Source organism: Crocuta crocuta, unplaced genomic scaffold (genome assembly GCF_008692635.1).
Source record: "Crocuta crocuta isolate KB4526 unplaced genomic scaffold, BGI_CrCroc_1.0 scaffold130, whole genome shotgun sequence".
Classification (NCBI taxonomy): domain Eukaryota; kingdom Metazoa; phylum Chordata; class Mammalia; order Carnivora; family Hyaenidae; genus Crocuta; species Crocuta crocuta.
The window spans coordinates 13,132,756-13,150,527 of NW_027527920.1; the positions used below are offsets into that span (position 1 = coordinate 13,132,756).

The following is a 17,772-nucleotide window of genomic DNA, read 5'->3' on the forward strand; positions in this document are numbered from 1 at the left end:
TTATGTGGTTTTTGATGGAGATTGTCCGAGACGAGACTTAAAAGGAACCCCTAAAGCATGCTGGAGAGAATAATAAAGAAAAACATATTGTATATGGCGCGGTTTGGCTTTTTTCTTCCAGCTGTAAAATTTGGCCGAATGTCAAAAAAGCAAAGAGACAGCTTGTACGCGGAAGTACAGAAGCACCGGATGCAGCAGCAGCAGCGAGACCACCAACAGCAGCCCGGAGAGGCTGAGCCGCTGACTCCGACCTACAACATCTCGGCCAACGGGCTAACAGAGCTTCACGAGGACCTCAGCAACTACATTGATGGGCACACCCCTGAGGGGGGCAAGGCTGACTCTGCTGTCAGCAGCTTCTACCTGGACATACAGCCTTCCCCAGACCAGTCAGGTCTTGATATCAATGGAATCAAACCAGAACCAATATGTGACTACACACCAGCATCAGGCTTCTTTCCCTACTGTTCTTTCACCAATGGAGAGACTTCCCCGACTGTGTCCATGGCAGAATTAGGTAATGGCCTCCATGTTTCCATTGTGATGCATTACTCATGCCTTTACAAGTAAATGGGATATGTTGGACTTCCCTGTAATGAGTTACGTTATTTAAAAACTAGAAGAGCAGTTCACCTTTGCCATTTGGGCCACTTCACATTTCCACCCTGCCCCTTTGCTTTTGACTATGCCCTATTTCCCATCGCATATCCAAGAAGCGCATTGACCTGTGAGCATCAGAGATGGAACAGCATGAATGTTTAAATTCCACAGAAACTATAAGCTCAAGGAACAGCCCTATTAATTTTGTTCATTATTTTCTTTAGTTGTATTCCAGGTATTTCTTTATACCTCAAGTCAAAAAAACGTCAGCCCATACCCTGAACTGGTCTGTACACATGTTTTTTGACCAGAGCAGAGTTTTAAGATTTTTGAATCAGCTGCAAAACTTTTAAACGTAGACAGTTCTGCTGAGAAGTTCAAATGTTTAGCTCCTGTGAGAGGGAAAAAAATCTAATTACGCTGGATCAGCATTTGTGAATGACAATAAGCAACTGGTCCCAGTTAGGCCCTAACACCTTTACGTGTTTTCCCGTTTTATGTCACTGCCCAGCTCCTGTGGCATCTAGGTTTTTCAACCCTGATGTATTCCATAAATGTTAAAGGGAAATTGGTGTCTTTATTTGCCAAAATGGTTTGGTGATGGATATTGGTGACAACACATATATTTCATAGAGGAAGATTCACCATGCAAGACAAAACAAAACTTGTCGTTTCCTAATTCCTGTGTGACATTGTTGCTTTTTGGGAAATGTGACCTAGGAATATTGATAACACAGGCAATGGAAGACTTGCCATTTCAAGGAGGTTGTGTTAACAACCCTTGTTACAATATTTGATCGATGTTTAGGTACAACACTATTATTAGAGAAACTTTGGTAAGCAACTTTGCAGTCCTAGAATTTGATGTGCTCGTCCCTATGATTCTTCACACAAGGCTGTAGTCCTTTGGGATGTTTCAATTAGTTGCTCTGGAGGTGACTAAGTTAACACGAAGAGAGAATGGAGACTTCAGATGGAAAAGAACCAGCAGGTTCTGACTTGAGCACAGACATTCTTAGTTCACAGAAATGACGCTTGTGTTCTTTAGATGGTTTCTCCACCTCTGTACCCCATAAAACATTTTAAGTGAAATTTATATTTCCAGTAAAATCTTTCTCCAAATAGAACAAATTGAATGTTCTTTACGGTTTTTACACAAGCACCTCTTTATGGGTCTAAATTTAAATCCTCAAGAGCAGGGACATTTTAAGCTCAGTCTTTAACCACTGAACAGCATTAAAGGTGTATCGCAGCTCTTTTGATTAACAGAGGAACCTCTGAACTAGGAGCCAAGCTGAGCAGAGGTAGGTTTGATATTTTTTTCTTGAACTAGAACAAAAACCTTCCGTTTTTGTCGTGAAATCTTGGCTGGCCGAGACTTAAGCAGGACTGTAATGAAAGTGAAATTTTCAGAAATGAATACGGATGTGATTGAAAGCTGACATGATATGAAAAATGACCTGGCTCACTCTCGGTGTGCTCCCACCTTATCATAAATACTAGTGAATCTGGCCTGTTGCTTGTCAAATAGTCAACTCTGAAGTAAATCCGTAGGGCTTAGCCAGAGCGTTGCCCTTAAATATGGCACTTGGGCTAAAGGTGCGCTAATACTTAAGTGAGGCCAGAAATGGCCAAGCCAGTTCTCCCTGTCCCCACAAGTCCGTGTCATCTTCCATAGTTGTCACCTCCCTGTGCAGCCCTGTAGCCTCATATGTTCTCCATGCTCTCCTAAATTAGGGGGTTTTCACATGTACCGTGGCCCTTTTCAGAATGAGTAAAATTAACTCGTCACTAGGATGAGTCCCAAACCCAAAACTAAACAAGAATTTGTCTGAAAAGAATATAATTAGGTTCTATTTTTCTTTCCCATTTACATGTACAAAATAGTTTGGGGAGCTAAGAATAGCATAGAAGTGGCCAAAGACTTTGCTGCTCCTTCTTCAAAGCTACCTGGGGTTCCCTGATCTGTCCTCTGGGGCCTTAAGTCCTTCTATATATATGTGTGTGTATATATATATATTTTTATTCCAGTGTAGTTAACATACAATGTTATATTTGTTTCAGGTGTACAATATAGTGACTCCAGTCTTACTATCTTTTTAACTAACACTCTTGACTTCATTGTAGGCTGAATTTTGTCATCAGATTTTAAACAAGTGAAACCAATTATACAGTTGGAGAATAAATTATAAATTGACATATCTTAACCTCAATTCTATCTTTCAACAATAGTATCTACAATCCATTACTTTTAGTGGAAATATATCTGCATTCCTGGCTAGGAAATTTTGCCCTCGATGTACAGTTAATACCTGAATTACACATTGCAGATAAACAACCCAAGCTCATTTAAAAAACAAACAAGAAAAGCTAGCTGCACATGTCACTATAATTGATAAGTAAAGCCTTGTGCAGAAGAGACAACTAATCATTGGACAAAGCACTAGGCAAAAAGTCAGCTTATATGGTTTATGGTCCTAGCTTGTTTATTGGTAGTACAACCCGTTATAAGTCCTGTAACCTCGGCAAGCTGCAGTTTCCCTACCTATAGAATATAAAGATTAAGAGCATAGACTCTGGTGCCAAATAGGGTGTGTTTGAATCACTCAGCCTGTGCCCGCTATGATGCCTTGGAAAAGCCACTTTACTTTTGATTTCGTCCTCAGTAAAAGGGCGATAACGACCTTCCTCCTAAGGTTGTTATGAAAATTAAGAAAATATATATGCTCAGAATATATGTGTATATATATATGGGTCTAGAACATAGTGAGAGCTATATAAGCATTAACTGCTACCATCATTACTAATGGTGTTATTATCTGTAAACTGAGGAGAAGTTGGACCAAGCGATGTCTAAAATCCCTTCCCACCATGAAAATCTGTGACTGAGAAGTCAGAATTGTCCCTCTGAAGTACCTAGACCTTAGCTGGGTTGAGGAAACAATCGTGGTTGAGAAGGTACTGATTTGCCCATCACAAAGTGGGTTATCTGCTGAACTCAGACCAGAAACCAGGTCTCCTAACCCTTCCATTGTTTCTCTAAGAAACCACACTAACTTAACTTTTACTCAGTCTGACCATATTGTCCTTTGCTGAAATGGAGATTTAAAAATAGTCGTGTCTGAAATCTTACACTTGCCAAATCAACTGTGAATTGTAATCAAAGGCAGTTGGTGAGAATGCAGGGACTGCCCTCTACTGGCTCGATGTGTACATTACACCGTTCCTTATTTGAGCTCCAATAGGCAGGGAAGGGTGGGAACAATTTTTTTTTTTTTTTTTTTCAAATAGTTTATTGTCAAATTAGTTTCCACATAACACTCAGTGCTCATCCCCACAAGTGTCCTCCTCCATGCCCATCACCCCCTCCCCCCCCACATCCATCAGTCCTCAGTTTTTGTCAGCATTCAAGAGTCTCTCATGGTTTGCCTCTCTCCCTTTCCCCCACCATTTCCGCCCTTCTTCTCCCCCTTGTTCCTCCGTCAAGTTCCTCCTAATCCTCCTATACGTGCAAACATATGATATTTGTCCTTCTCTGCCTGACTTATTTCGCTCAGCATAACACCCTCAAGGTCCATCCATGTTGCTACACATGGCCAGATTTCATTGTTTCTCATTGCCATGTAGTATTCCATGGTATAGATAAACCACATCTTCTTGATCCATTCATCTGTTGATGGACACTTAGGCTCTTTCCATGTTTTAGCTATTGTGGAGAGTGCTGCTGTGAACATTGGGGTACATGTGCTCCTATGCCTCAGCATTTCTGTATCCCTTGGGTAAATTCCTAGCAGTGCTATTGCTGGGTCATACGGGAGTTCTATTGTTAGTTTCCTGAGGAACCTCCACACTGTTTTCCAGAGGGGCTGTACCAGTTTACATTCCCACCAACAGTGTAGGAGGATGGGGTGGGAACAATTTTTAGGATGAAGTGAAACAAGATGCTGACCATATTAACTGGAAAAGAAGCATGACCTGGAAGGGATTACTATGAGCCTCTTCCCATTCTTTATCTCATAGGATTTCCTGGCTTCCCTGCAAACACTTTATTTTTTTTTTTCATATCTGCAAAAATTGGTAGATTATTTACACATTTATTTTCTTATTTCTGGCTTCTCATTGTTTTTGTCCTTACTCCCCTCTTCTCTCCATAAGCTTCATTGATTCTAAGACATATCATTTATTGGCTTCTCCCTCTTTTGGTCAGTGTCTCTCTGCCTCTTCCCTTTAATATTTTTTCTTTCTGTTTGTTTTGTTTTCATGATATTTATTTATGTTGTGTTCATGTCTGTGTGTTGCAAAATACGACTGTTAAGATTTATTGTGCTTCAGTCTCTAAGGAGATTCTGGTTTCAAGCTTCACTTAGGTGAACCCACTCTGTTTTCGCAAAAACAAGTCTGATTCTGTCTGATGAAAGCAGTAACAAATTCCCAAACAGACGCTCTTACTGGGATTGCCAAGGTTTCACTCAACACCATTCTTTCATAGGGCTTTCCTGTTATATAATCAAGACCGGGGAAGGAGATCGCTTTTGTGTATGGTTTCATATTCACAGAATCTTGTCTGTTCTCTTAAAATACTTCCATCGTCCTTCCCTTCCATAACATTTATTACCAACCTGCTTCATGCTCTTAGTCCCTCACTATGGACTGCAGCAGCCTTTCAGTGATGCCCCAGCCTCCACCTTCTGCTCCAATCCACTAGTCACAAACTGCCTGTTCTGTTCCCCAGATACAGTGCTCAATATATCGGCTCCCCCTTGAGAATTCTGCAGACTCCTTTTGTGAAGCAGGTCCAAACCCAAATTCCTAATATTCAAGATTCTCCAGAACTTGGACTCTTACCTACTCATGTTTCTGTTTTGCTACTATCACTTTATCACATTTGCTTGTCCCCTGCACATGCCATCATTTGTTCCTTCATTTGTCATTTCCTTGAATGTGGAATGAGCCCACCTCTTTATACAACTGGCCTCTGCCTGCCAAATCCTCCCTCCTCATCCTTCAGGGACCACATCACATGCTTCTTCCTGCCAAGAAGCATTCTCTAATTCCCCTCACGTTTCCCATCCATGATAGTACCTGTGATTTTTTTGTCTCTTCCGATATAATTCAACTTGGTGTCGAAGTGCCTAATGTCTTGAATTGTCCTTTTAGTATGTGCATACATGTTCACCAGATTATAAATTCCTAGAGAAATTTCTTTGGCATCTGTATCTTCAAACCGCCTATACTCCAGTATAATAAGAACAAATGTTTATGTAGTGCATCAGTAGGTGACCCTCCCTGTTCTAATTGCTCAACTCATTTAATTCTTACAAGGTCTATGAAGTGGGTACTGCTTTTGCAAACGAGAAGACTGAAGCACAAAGACGTTGAGTGACTTACCCAAGGTCATACAGCTAGTGGATACAAGAGCTGAGTTTCAAACACAAGCAGTCTGGTACCAGAGTCCATCTCTTAACCACCACATTATGTATAATGGCATAGTGGCCCTCAGTAATGTTTGTTGTGCTATTTGCCGGGAAAATGAAAGAAATAAATAGTTGTTTTCACACAAGCATCCCGTTTCCCAAATTTTCAAGAGTAATCCTGTCCAAGTCAGTGTATACAGCAGGTGTGTCTTCGTAAAAATGCCAAGAAGAAGCTGTGTCAGCCATTTCCCAAACCTATCCAGGTCAATAATTGTTCACTCTCAGACGGTGTAAGGCCGCAGAAGAAGGTCAAGGTCAGGAGCGTCTTTGAAGTCACCAAGACTTATTGCTAAATATTGGGTTTGCCTGTCCTTCATCTTCATGTTCGAAAATACAGAATAGTTCCATATGGCTCATTTAAATATGTAAAGATAATGAAAACTGGTTCAGCATGTTGTTTTGTATGTGTTACTTTTTAAACCAAATATTAAGTAGGGAAAACCCTGATTATCCAAAGAAGAACTTGGCTTTTCATGTTTGTGATCTGTTTTCTTCTTAGAACACCTTGCACAGAATATATCTAAATCACATCTGGAAACCTGCCAATACTTGAGAGAAGAGCTCCAGCAGATAACGTGGCAGACCTTTCTGCAGGAGGAGATAGAGAGCTACCAAAACAAGGTACACTCTGAAGAATTTTACCCAGAATTGAGGCAATGGTGGGAAGGGTGTTTGTGCTAGAGATCTGATCAAGAATACAAACAGACTAGAAAATGAATGTCTTTCATCAGATATCAGATGGCTGTTTAAAAATCTGTCTCCTAGAGGGGTGCCTGGGTGGCTCGGTTTAGCATCCAACTTCGGCTCAGGTCATGATCTCGCAGTCTGTGTGTTCACGCCCTGCATCGGGCTCTGTGCTGACAACTTAGAGCCTGGAGCCTGCTTCAGATTCTGTGTCTCCCTCTCTCTTTGCCCCTCCCCCTCTCACACTCTGTCTCTCTCTCTCGCTTTCAAAAATAAACATTAAAAAATGTTTGTTTTAAATCTTCCTCCTAGAGATGATCATATACTTGGGGCTTTGTCTTACTGAGATGCCAGTGTGTGAAATTTCTGCAGTAACAAACCAATTTTGTTGTGCTGTGACTTTCCACATATCACCTATCATATGTCCATGGGGGCTGGAGGAGGCAGTGTCCAAAAGCCTGAATGAATTGAGATTTGTCCTGATATCACAGTGGAAGATTTCATGGTCTGGAAGCTGATATGAAATAATCTCAGCCTCATGTTTCCAGAGCACTAGAGAGTGTATACAAAACAAGGTTTGGAAGCTATTGCCATAACGCCAGTATGAACCTAGCAACGTGAGGCTGAGAGTGCTACTGCTTGCCATTTTCTTTACACACTCTGATCAACAAGCCCCCAGAATGGGAGGGCAGGGCTGAAGAAGAGGAAGTTTCAGTTATCCATTCCTGCTTGGTAAAGGGAATAAACATTATTCCCTGTGGTTTTTCCTAATAATTATAGAAAGGTAGCCTAGGAATGACAATAGAAATTATCCAGGCTACTCCTTCCCTTCATTTTACAAATGAGGATACCAACAACCCTTGGCATATGGCAGAGGATTGAGAATATCAGGACTAGAGTGTGACTCATAGCTCCTAATGTAGTGTTTCCTTCACCCCATCATATTGGTGGAAATAGTCTTAAACTAAGATCAGGGGAACACGCGAGCAATGTAGCAGATCGAGGTCGCCCTGTAACTAAAGAGTGGATATGTAAAAGCAGTTAAAAAGGACAGGTGAAAGAACAGCAACACATCCATTGGTTTGCCTTTGAGATAGCAGATAACACCAGCAGCCAGCCACTGTTACAAAGGGAAACCAGAAAGCAGGAAGAAACAGCAAGTCGTGTGAAATGGGATTCACAGTCAGAGATGCTGGGATTTGAATCCCAGCTCCAACCCCTCCAGCCGTGAAACCTCTGTGAGCATTCATGTCTGTTTTTGGGAAATGGAAAAATGTTCTTATGAAAAAGAAACAAGGGTGTCATGAAGCATCTAGCTCAAAGCAGGTGCACAGTAAATGTAATTGACTCCCTTTTTCCTTCCCTCCCCCCCGGAAAGTGGTGTTAAATTCCCCAAGGTAAAATAATTGCTCAAAAGAAGGTCCTACATTGCTACTCTCCAAGGCCCAGCAGTAAAGCAGTGGCATGTGTTTCTTTCTTGCCTCATGTTTTCACCTGTTCATATTATCTTCCTCTGTCCCTTCGTCACCAAAATGGTAAAGGAGGAATTGGAGAAGATGAGAAGGGGCTTGGAAGCAATCGTTAGATCCCGAACGATTCATTTTTAGTCCTCTAGCTTTTTTGAGTCCATTTCCAAAGAAGGGTTTTACAAAATAGGAACAGGTAAAACAAGTGTGTCAAGGCTGTGGGTAACTGTGTGTGTTAATGTGCTTCGCTCAACAGCAGCGGGAGGTGATGTGGCAGTTGTGTGCCATCAAAATCACGGAGGCTATACAGTATGTGGTGGAGTTTGCCAAACGCATTGATGGATTTATGGAACTGTGTCAAAATGATCAAATTGTGCTTCTCAAAGCAGGTATGTGCTTTTTTGCAAGTGAATTTTGAGATCTCTTCCTAGCCTGCTTTCACTCGCTTATTAAAGAAATGCTTGGTAAGGAAGGTGTCGAGAACAGTTTTCCTCCAACGATAATAGCTCAGGTTCCCTTAGCAGAAACTGAGTCCTTTTTAAAGGTTTTTGAGTGATCTGCAGGAAACACTGCCTCCATTTTGCTTCTCCTCCGAGTAAAACAATTAAATTGAAGGACACCTGCATCCCCCCATCTTACCATCACCTGCATTTCATTTCCCCCATCCAGACCCTCGGGAGCAAACAGTAAGTTGTTAGGAAGGTTATTTGTGGAATTCAAAGGGATGCCCCTGGTTTTTTAGTTTGTTTTAATAAATACGAATCAGTAAGTTTTCCCGGCAACTCTGAGACTCTGTATTACAAGACAGAAGAATGCCAGACAAGTAATTTGTAACTCCATCTCTCTTCAGGAATATAGTCCTTTGTTAGCTTCAGCACAAATTTTTAATTCCACTAGTGAACTTTGCCGAGAAATAGAGCGTGGATGTGACAGGGAGCCATTCGCCAAATACAACCTCTGCTGCGCTGAATCAGAAAGGGCCCTCTCCATCCGTGCCTTCAAAATACATGACTATTCACTACAATAGAATAATCGACACCATTTCTGCCTTTGCTTAGGTTCTCTAGAGGTGGTGTTTATCAGAATGTGCCGTGCCTTCGACTCTCAGAACAACACCGTGTACTTCGATGGGAAATATGCTAGCCCTGATGTCTTCAAGTCCTTGGGTAAGGAAACCTGGCTGCTCTGTCTTTAAATTGGGGCCATGGGAAAATGTGGGAGCCCCACCAATGAGCTTATTGAACAGAATGGAGGCTGTTATTTGGAAACCAAAATGAAAGGATTTTATACTTCTGTTACTTTATAGTCACTGAAGAAAATGCACACAGCTCAAATGCTTTTTGTCTGTCTTACATTTAAAGGGTTAGTGTTGGGGCGCCTGGGTGGCTTAGTCGGCTAAGCGTCCGACTTTCGCTTGGGTCATGATCTCGCGGTTCGTGGGTTCGAGCCCCGCGTCGGGCTCTGTGCTGGCTGCCAGCTCGGAGCCTGGAGCCTGTTTCGGTCTGTGACTCCCTCCCTCTCTGACCCTCCCCTGCTCACGCTGTCTCTCTCTCTCTCTCTCCTAGAAATAAATAAAACATTAAAAATAATAATAATAAAAAAATAAAGGGTTAGTGTTGCGGCACCTGGGTGGCTCAGTCAGTCAAGCATCCGACTTCAGATCGGGTCATGATCTCAGTTCGTGGGTTCGAGCCCTGCGTTGGGCTCTGTGCTGACAGCTAGCTCAGAGCCTGGGGCCTGTCTTCGGATTCTGTGTCTCCCTTTCTCTCTGACCCTCCCCGATTCACACTGTCTCTCTCTCTCTCTCAAAAATAAAAATNAGTCTGTCTCTCAAAAATAAATAAATGTAAAATTTTTTTTAAATAAATAAAATAAAATAAAAATTTTTTAAAAATAAAGGGTTAGTGTTTTGTTTTATCTAATTGGAGATCGAAGAAATTTATATTGTCTAACCTTCCAGTTCCCTTCCAGATTTTAAGAACCAGATTTTCATAGGATAAATTATTAAAATAAATAAAAGGATGTGATTTGATACATAAAATCAAGTAAAGAACTAAATGTCTGCCATTCTGTACTTCTCAAATAAAAGCCATTAATAAGAATGAAATGCAAATACCATAGAAATAAAGTATTGCTGGTGAAACTGTAACATGTACTATAAAAATTAATTATTTTGGATTCCTATAATTTAAAATGGGATATAATCCTTAGGAAGAATGAGACACTATCCAAGATAATGTTGTTAAATGATTTTAAAAACAGTTAAATGATAGAAGGTGTGTATACTTTAGTAAAGCCCGTTGCCATTTAAATATGTATACATAATATGCAAATCCAAAAGAGTAGACACCAAACTTAACCAATCTCTTGAAGATGGATTATTGTTTATGGGACTTTCACATTTTTTGTTTTAAATTTGGTAATAGCTATAATGATTTTTACCACCATAATGTGTCATTTGTTATCATTTTTAAGGATGCTTTAGATCAAGTACAGTAGAAAACAAAAGTCAGTGAATGTAATGTTTCAGTTAGATTGTGCCCATTTGACTCTACTGGTTAAGATAATGGGTTCTGGAAGTGCCTGGGTGGTTCAGTCAGTTAAGTGTCTGACTTTGGTTCAGGTCATGACCTCACTGTTCATGGGTTCAAGCCCTCCATGAGGCTCTGTGCTGACAGTTCAGAGCTTGGAGCCTGTTTCGGATTCTGTGTCTCCCTCTCTCTGCTCCTCTCCTACTTGCTTGTTTGTTCTCTCTCACTCTCTCTCTCTCCCTCTCTCAGAAATCAATAAAATATTTTTAAAAATTAAAAGAAAAAAAGATCGTGGGTTCTGAAGTCGAGCAGTGTGGCTTTGAACTTCAGGGTGTTACTCCCTACCTATATAACCTTAAGTGCATAATCCTTCTCTCTAAGTCTTTTTCCTCACCTCTAAAATGGGGATAACAATCATAATACCTCCCTCATAGAGCTGTTGTAAAGCAATAAGATACCTGTTAGAATGTTACTTAATAACACAGTAATCTTACAACAAAAGTCCAGTGTCATTATTGATGATGATGACGGTGTTAGTGATGATGACTAAACAGATTTTTCTTTTAAGATTTCAAACTGTTAAACTGTAGATCTGTTATTACTATCCCCATAGATCTTGAACAACGAGTTCCCTCTTCACCTTATTCTATATTTTTCTCCTAATACAATAACCAAAATCCTAAACTGTCTTTAACTTTGGCAGGTTGTGAAGACTTTATTAGCTTTGTGTTTGAATTTGGAAAGAGTTTATGTTCTATGCACCTGACCGAAGATGAAATTGCATTATTTTCTGCATTTGTACTAATGTCAGCAGGTAAGAACCAAATGATAATTGGGGCGCCTGGGTGGCTTAGTTGGTTAAGTGTCTGACTTTCACTTAGGTCATGATCTCGCGGTTCATGGGTTCGAGCCCCGCGTGAGACTCTGTGCTGACTGCCACCTCAGAGCCTGGAGCCTGTTTCAGTCTGTGACTCCCTCTCTCTCTGACCCTCTCCTGCTCACGCTGTCTCTCTCTCTCTCTCCTAGAAATAAATTTAAAAAAAAAAAAGAACCAAATGATAATGAAATGTCAGGTAAAGAATTCTTACAAGGTATATAACTTTAAATGGCTATAGAATATTCAGGTGCCTACCAAGAAAGGTTGCCACCCTCAATAAATCTAATCTTTTTTTCTAAATTAACAGCCCCCCCCCACACGTGCATATGTACATGTGTTTAAGAAGATTTCATGCCATTCTGAGAAAATCTTAAGAAATGAGAATTGAGGGGCGCCTGGGTGGCTCAGTCGGTTGAGCGTCCGACTTCGGCTCAGGTCATGATCTCACGGTTCGTGGGTNACTATATATTAATTAACTTGGATTTAAGTAAAATTTAAATTTTTTTAAAAAATCATATGAAAACAGTGGGAGGGGGGACAAAACATGAAAAACTCTTAAATGTAGAGAACAAACTGAGGGTTGCTAGAGGGATTGTAGCTGGGGGGAAGGGCTAGATGGGTAAGGGGCATTAAGGAGGACACTCATTGGGATGAGCACTGGGTGTTATATGTAGGGGATGAGTCACTGGGTTCTACTCCTGAAATCGTTATTGTACTATATGCTAACTAACTTGGATGTAAATTTTTTTAATTAAAAATAATTAAAAATAAAATTAAAAAACAGAACTAAAAATATTTTTTAATGAGAATTGAATAAAACCCAGTCCACAGTTAACCTCCTGATATCACAAGAAATGCTTTGACAGAGAAGGGCTGCCTTTCTTAACACAAATCTTCAAGATAACGTGATTTTTAAAGCATCCTGCTTTTCTTAAGATTCATTTGGATGTCATCCACAAGTTTATCTGAATTTATCTGTTTTCAACTAGTACTGCCTCTTGGGGATAATCTGCTTTGCAGATTTACTATCTTCTCTTTGGACTTCTTATACATAAAGACTATCTTAACAAACCTTAAATCATTTGGAATTCTCTTGACATTTTTAGTTGCTTTGGATTATAAGGCAATTTTCATATTTGCCAGAAAGGCGAGCATGATTGCCATGAGTATTTTATCCAGAAATATAATTATTAAAAAGACTTGATCATCTGTGATAGCTTCATTTGCCCATGTATGAATATGGCCTTAGATTTAAATGGCTATTCTTTTGGAAGGAGAGGACTCTCCCTTCCTTTAAGTACCAGGAAAAATGAAAAGCTTTGCCACTCTGTTTTATAGCTCTCATAGGTCAGCTTTCCATTGTTTAGGAGCAAATTTAGAACAAGGAATCAAACTGGCCTTTTGTTCTCTAACTCTGCATTGTGATATAATTGCGCCTAAGAGTCAGAGGAATTGGGGTGTCCCGATACCATGGAGGAGAAATCCTAAGAAGTATCATTTTTCGTGTTTAGATCGCTCATGGCTGCAGGAAAAAGTAAAGATTGAAAAACTGCAACAGAAAATTCAGCTAGCTCTTCAGCATGTCCTGCAGAAGAATCACCGAGAAGATGGAATACTGACAAAGGTAAGCGTATAAAGTGGTGTGGTTGGCATAGCCTGAATTATTCCTTGCCATAGATCTCTCTGCCAGCCACCTTTGGAAGTCATCTTACCAGACTCCAAAAGTATCTGGAAGCAACAGGCTATTGACAAGAAGGAAATATCTCCATTTCAAAAAATTCTCTGGGCCAAAATTCAGGTTCCATTCTCCTGTCGTTGATGCTGAAGTATCCTGCAATACTAGGGCAATGATAGAATTTTTTTAAGCATTTTAATACATCCTGGAAATCCTCCTCCTATCTCCTTTTAGTTGGGCATAAAACAGGGTTAATGTTTATCTGCATTGATATAAATTAGAGAAAGAATCTTTGAATTTAGAAGGAAGAAGTTACAAAGGGCTAAAACAAGCAGGGTAATCACCAAGTGTAATATTCTATTTCCATTACATTCATTAGTAAGTCAACAGAAAGTGACTTTTGTATTTTCTTCATCAATTTCCCATTACTACCCTGTATTCAAAGCAGAAGGTTTCATTTTTGCTAATTATTACCTTTTGCAATAAAAATATAATTAGGATATCAATTTAAAATATGTTCATATTCTTCAGTGCTAGTGCTAATAGGTATTGGGTCTTAAAAAAATCAGCGCTATTCTTTCTTAGACTATATTATGTGTTTTATTGTTCAAGAAGATTGATTTGAGAGGTTTGGGTTTTTCTTCCTGCTTTCTCTTCTTTTCTCCCAATAGGTAAGTTTGTTCAGAGATGGAGGTTAGGGGATAATTGCTATTTCGTTTTTATTTCGCACCTGTTCAATGAGAGATTGAGGCAGGAATAGAAAACAGAAGAAGAGGTCTCCAGACTCTTACCTTTTTCTCCAACTTTCTGCCCCAAGGCAAGGGCACTGTCAGTTACTTTTATCATAGAGGGCACCTACCATGTGGACAGGATCCATGACCTGTGGAACATGCTTCTTAGAGAGGATTATTCTGGTTGAGAGAATATGTAGTGTGTACGATGTTTAAGAGTTTAAAAAAAAAAAAACCATTGTTTCAAGCTGTTATTATCTTCAACTGGTAAATGGCCAGTGCTGAGACTTCCATCCAGGCCTTCTGACTCTTCTTTCCTTTTCCTTTTACTCAGGGCCTTTTGCTCAAACCCAGAATTGCTTTGTTACAGGCAAAGGGCTCTCCCAGAAGAAACTTGCCATCATTGGAGTTGGCTAGTACTAGTGCTGCATAAAATACGTAGGGGAAGCCATCGTCTCTAGTTGCAGTGACCTCACCTGCCCATGACTGCCTCCTTGTCCTCTTCTCTGCCACCAGATGTCTTCTTTCTCCACAGTGGCAGAGGGCAGGGTTGAGGATAGTAGAGCAGAAAGCATGTTGGAATAGGAGGAGGTGAGAGGCTTGGGTTCTCATCTCGACTCTGCCACTTTTGCTCGTGAGCATCTTTTCAGGTTGTTAAATTGTCTTCAGAATCGTATTTCATGTATACTTGATACTCTATGATGTGCCTAAAAATGTGTTTTACCAGTCTTCCTTATTGAAGAACACATAAGTTGCATCAAGTGTGTTTTGCCATTATAAACAACATTGTAAGACCATCCAGATTCCCTGATTTGTGATGCTCAGGTCTGTTCTTGCCTCACAATGTGTCCTTTCTTCCCCTTACAGTTAATATGCAAGGTGTCTACGTTAAGAGCCTTATGTGGACGACATACAGAAAAGCTAATGGCATTTAAAGCAATATACCCAGACATTGTGCGACTTCATTTTCCTCCATTATACAAGGAGTTGTTCACTTCAGAATTTGAGCCAGCAATGCAAATCGATGGGTAAATGTATCACCTAAGCACTTCTAGAATGTCTGAAGTACAAACATGAAAAACAACAACAACAACAACAAAATTAACCGAGACACTTTACATGGCCCTGCGCAGACCTGGAGCGCCAACACACTGCACATCTTTTGGTGATCGGGGTCAGGCAAAGGAGGGGAAACAATGAAAACAAATAAAAGTTGAACTTGTTTTTCTCATGCATATGATTTCCATTATGCCTACAGATATGGACCCTTTTTCTGTCTCAACTTCTCCATCACTGACCTCTGTTTACAACTGAAGGAGGGTACTAAAGTCGGAGGATTTCCTTTTCTTGTAGCTCACTGCCCACAGACTTTCTGCAGAGTCACCAATCTGTCAGTAACAACAGAGTCCAGCAATAATCGGTGACTGGTGTGCATAGCGGAGGTTGCAGCATTATTTTGCACAACTTGCTCTTTGTTTCATGAAGGAAGTTTTTATTTTTCCACCGATTATTGCCAGTCAGCAGGATGGCATGAAAAGGGTCCATAGCACTAGCAACAATAGCATTATAATATATTACAGGGTAAATGGGCATGAAGACTATATATAGCTAAAAGAGATATTGTTTATATATTGTTTTAATTAATATAAAATGTAGTTACTGGTGTAGCTTTTCCTGTTGAATTGATAAGGCACTTTCATTTTGCACCTTTTTCTTTAAATTAAATGCTAGCGTGTTCACTGTCGTGTCGCATGTGCACCAGAAACACAAGTTTAACTGAGAAGGCTTGGAAGGTACGTCAGGAGGTATTTATGCTGCTGTTTACAAATTACTTTTAAAAGACTGGCTGGTCATATCTAGAAATCACGATGTGGATTCTTTTTTTTTTTTTTTTTTTTTACACATGAATTTGGAATTAGAACTCTCCCTAAATTATACTTTGCTTCGTGGTAAGTTTAAAGATAGATGTGTTTATGCTTCATACAAAGTTGAATGATTGATTGGTGCTATGGACTTACACCATGATGCACATTATTTTTAAAAAGCTTTTTTAATGCCACCTCATGGAGGCAGGGGAGGGAGGAGAGGCTCATTTTACACAATCCTATAGTTATATGGAGTCCATCTCAAAACTTGGAACTCTTACGCTTTGAGAACAAATCAGTAACCCAAGTATTTATTGGAATTCAGCTTTTATTACAAGAAGGATCCAAAGATTATATCTGGAGCAAACACACACTCCCCATGTGAGGACATGAAGCATTTACTTTGTGAATGATTATGTTCTTGGTATAATCTAGGAACCCTAAGAGGATTTCTCAGAGTGAACTGGTTCCAGACTAGCTGCCTCTAGATGCTATAATTCTAGAATATTGCTCTCCATAGTTCATAGACCATGGATAGTAGGGCGAGAGAGGCATGCAATGCAGAACCAGTTTCTCTTATTTAAATATGAAATATTTTAAGCGTTCAAAGTGAAGTTGATGTTAAGCTGCAAACATTTACTCTTGTATTTATCTTCACTAGAAAACTGTGGACTGTAATTTATTTTATTAAATATTTAGAAGATTGTTTGGCCTTTGTGTTCAGGTGAGAAATATTGAATGTTTTTGTTTAATTTCGTGTTTCGGGTTTTTTTTATTTTAATAATTCCCAGTGGGGGAAGGGAAAATGAACAGTCTGATATACAGGTGTGCATATTTTTAAAATAAGTGCCCTTTGGAAATGTAGGCATTTAGAAGATGATTTTAGTCACCCTGGAGGTAGGATTCAAACTTCTGGTCTGACATCAAAGAACATGTTTATACAGAAAAGGAAACGTCTTCCCATAGTGTAAGGGTGGGAGTGTCCAGGCAGCCTTTTATAGCAGTGACAGTGTCCCTACCACCAGGGTCCCTCCTGAATCTTCCACAGGAATTGTGGCTCCTGATGTCACATGGATCACAGCACGGGCTTCCCAGAGCCCTTCACTCTGGCTTTAACTCCATTGATTTTCTGACTTGTTTCCTGAGGGATTTGGAAAAGAGGAAGGAATTATTCACACAGAAGTGTGTATGAAGCCTAAATAACATCTTAAATTTTTTTTCAAAAATATAGTAAGCGTTTAACCATAAATAGAAGACGAAAGTAATATTTACTTAAATTTCTTACAAGTATAGAAAACTTTATGTGAGTGTTTATACAGAGAAGTTAACTATCAGCATATAGTATTTATATTTGGGCAAGAAGGGTTAAATCAAAATTTTAATTTAAATAAGCATAGTTCCTTTAAGGATCAATAGTATTTAAACTCTGGAAAGAGTATCATGCTTAGTTCAGTTATTTATTTGTCCATCTTTTTTCCTATTATTTCTCTTGTGGGGGGAAATGATGTGGTTTTGTTTTGGGGGGGTTTGGGGTTTGGGGGAGGTTTTGTTGTTTCTGGTTTTGTTTGGGTTTTCTTGTTTTTATGTCATTCTGATTCACTAAATTTGGGGGTGGTTTTATTAAAGTACATTAACTTCTTTTTAACCAAAGCTTTCTGAATATGACCAGCCTCAGGTGCTAGCGCATTAAAGAGCAACTAAACCTAATTCCAGTGTCCACTTGTGAAATGATAAGAGCTAATTGAACTTCTCTAAGGGTGAGAGAGAGCATAATGTTGAGCTTAAAAGAAATTCCTTTTCCCAGAAGGGATTTTGCATGTATCACATGAAAAAATGATGCTTAATCTCAGTAGTAGTCCCACCATGGTG

General features: G+C 39.7%; 1 protein-coding gene across 1 annotated transcript in view; it reads left to right on the top strand.

Moving 5' to 3' along the window:
- The window catches only part of RORA (RAR related orphan receptor A), a 187,391-nt gene extending 170,771 nt beyond the window's left edge, over positions 1-16,620 (top strand). Inside the window, exons 5-11 of the mRNA XM_077745327.1 lie at positions 122-517; positions 6,574-6,695; positions 8,481-8,613; positions 9,283-9,390; positions 11,459-11,569; positions 13,144-13,256; positions 14,906-16,620. Of these exons, the coding sequence (XP_077601453.1) occupies positions 122-517; positions 6,574-6,695; positions 8,481-8,613; positions 9,283-9,390; positions 11,459-11,569; positions 13,144-13,256; positions 14,906-15,070 (1,148 nt within the window). The 3' untranslated portion in view covers positions 15,071-16,620. The remainder of the gene's footprint in view (positions 1-121; positions 518-6,573; positions 6,696-8,480; positions 8,614-9,282; positions 9,391-11,458; positions 11,570-13,143; positions 13,257-14,905) is intronic.
- Positions 16,621-17,772: the final 1,152 nt, after the last annotated feature.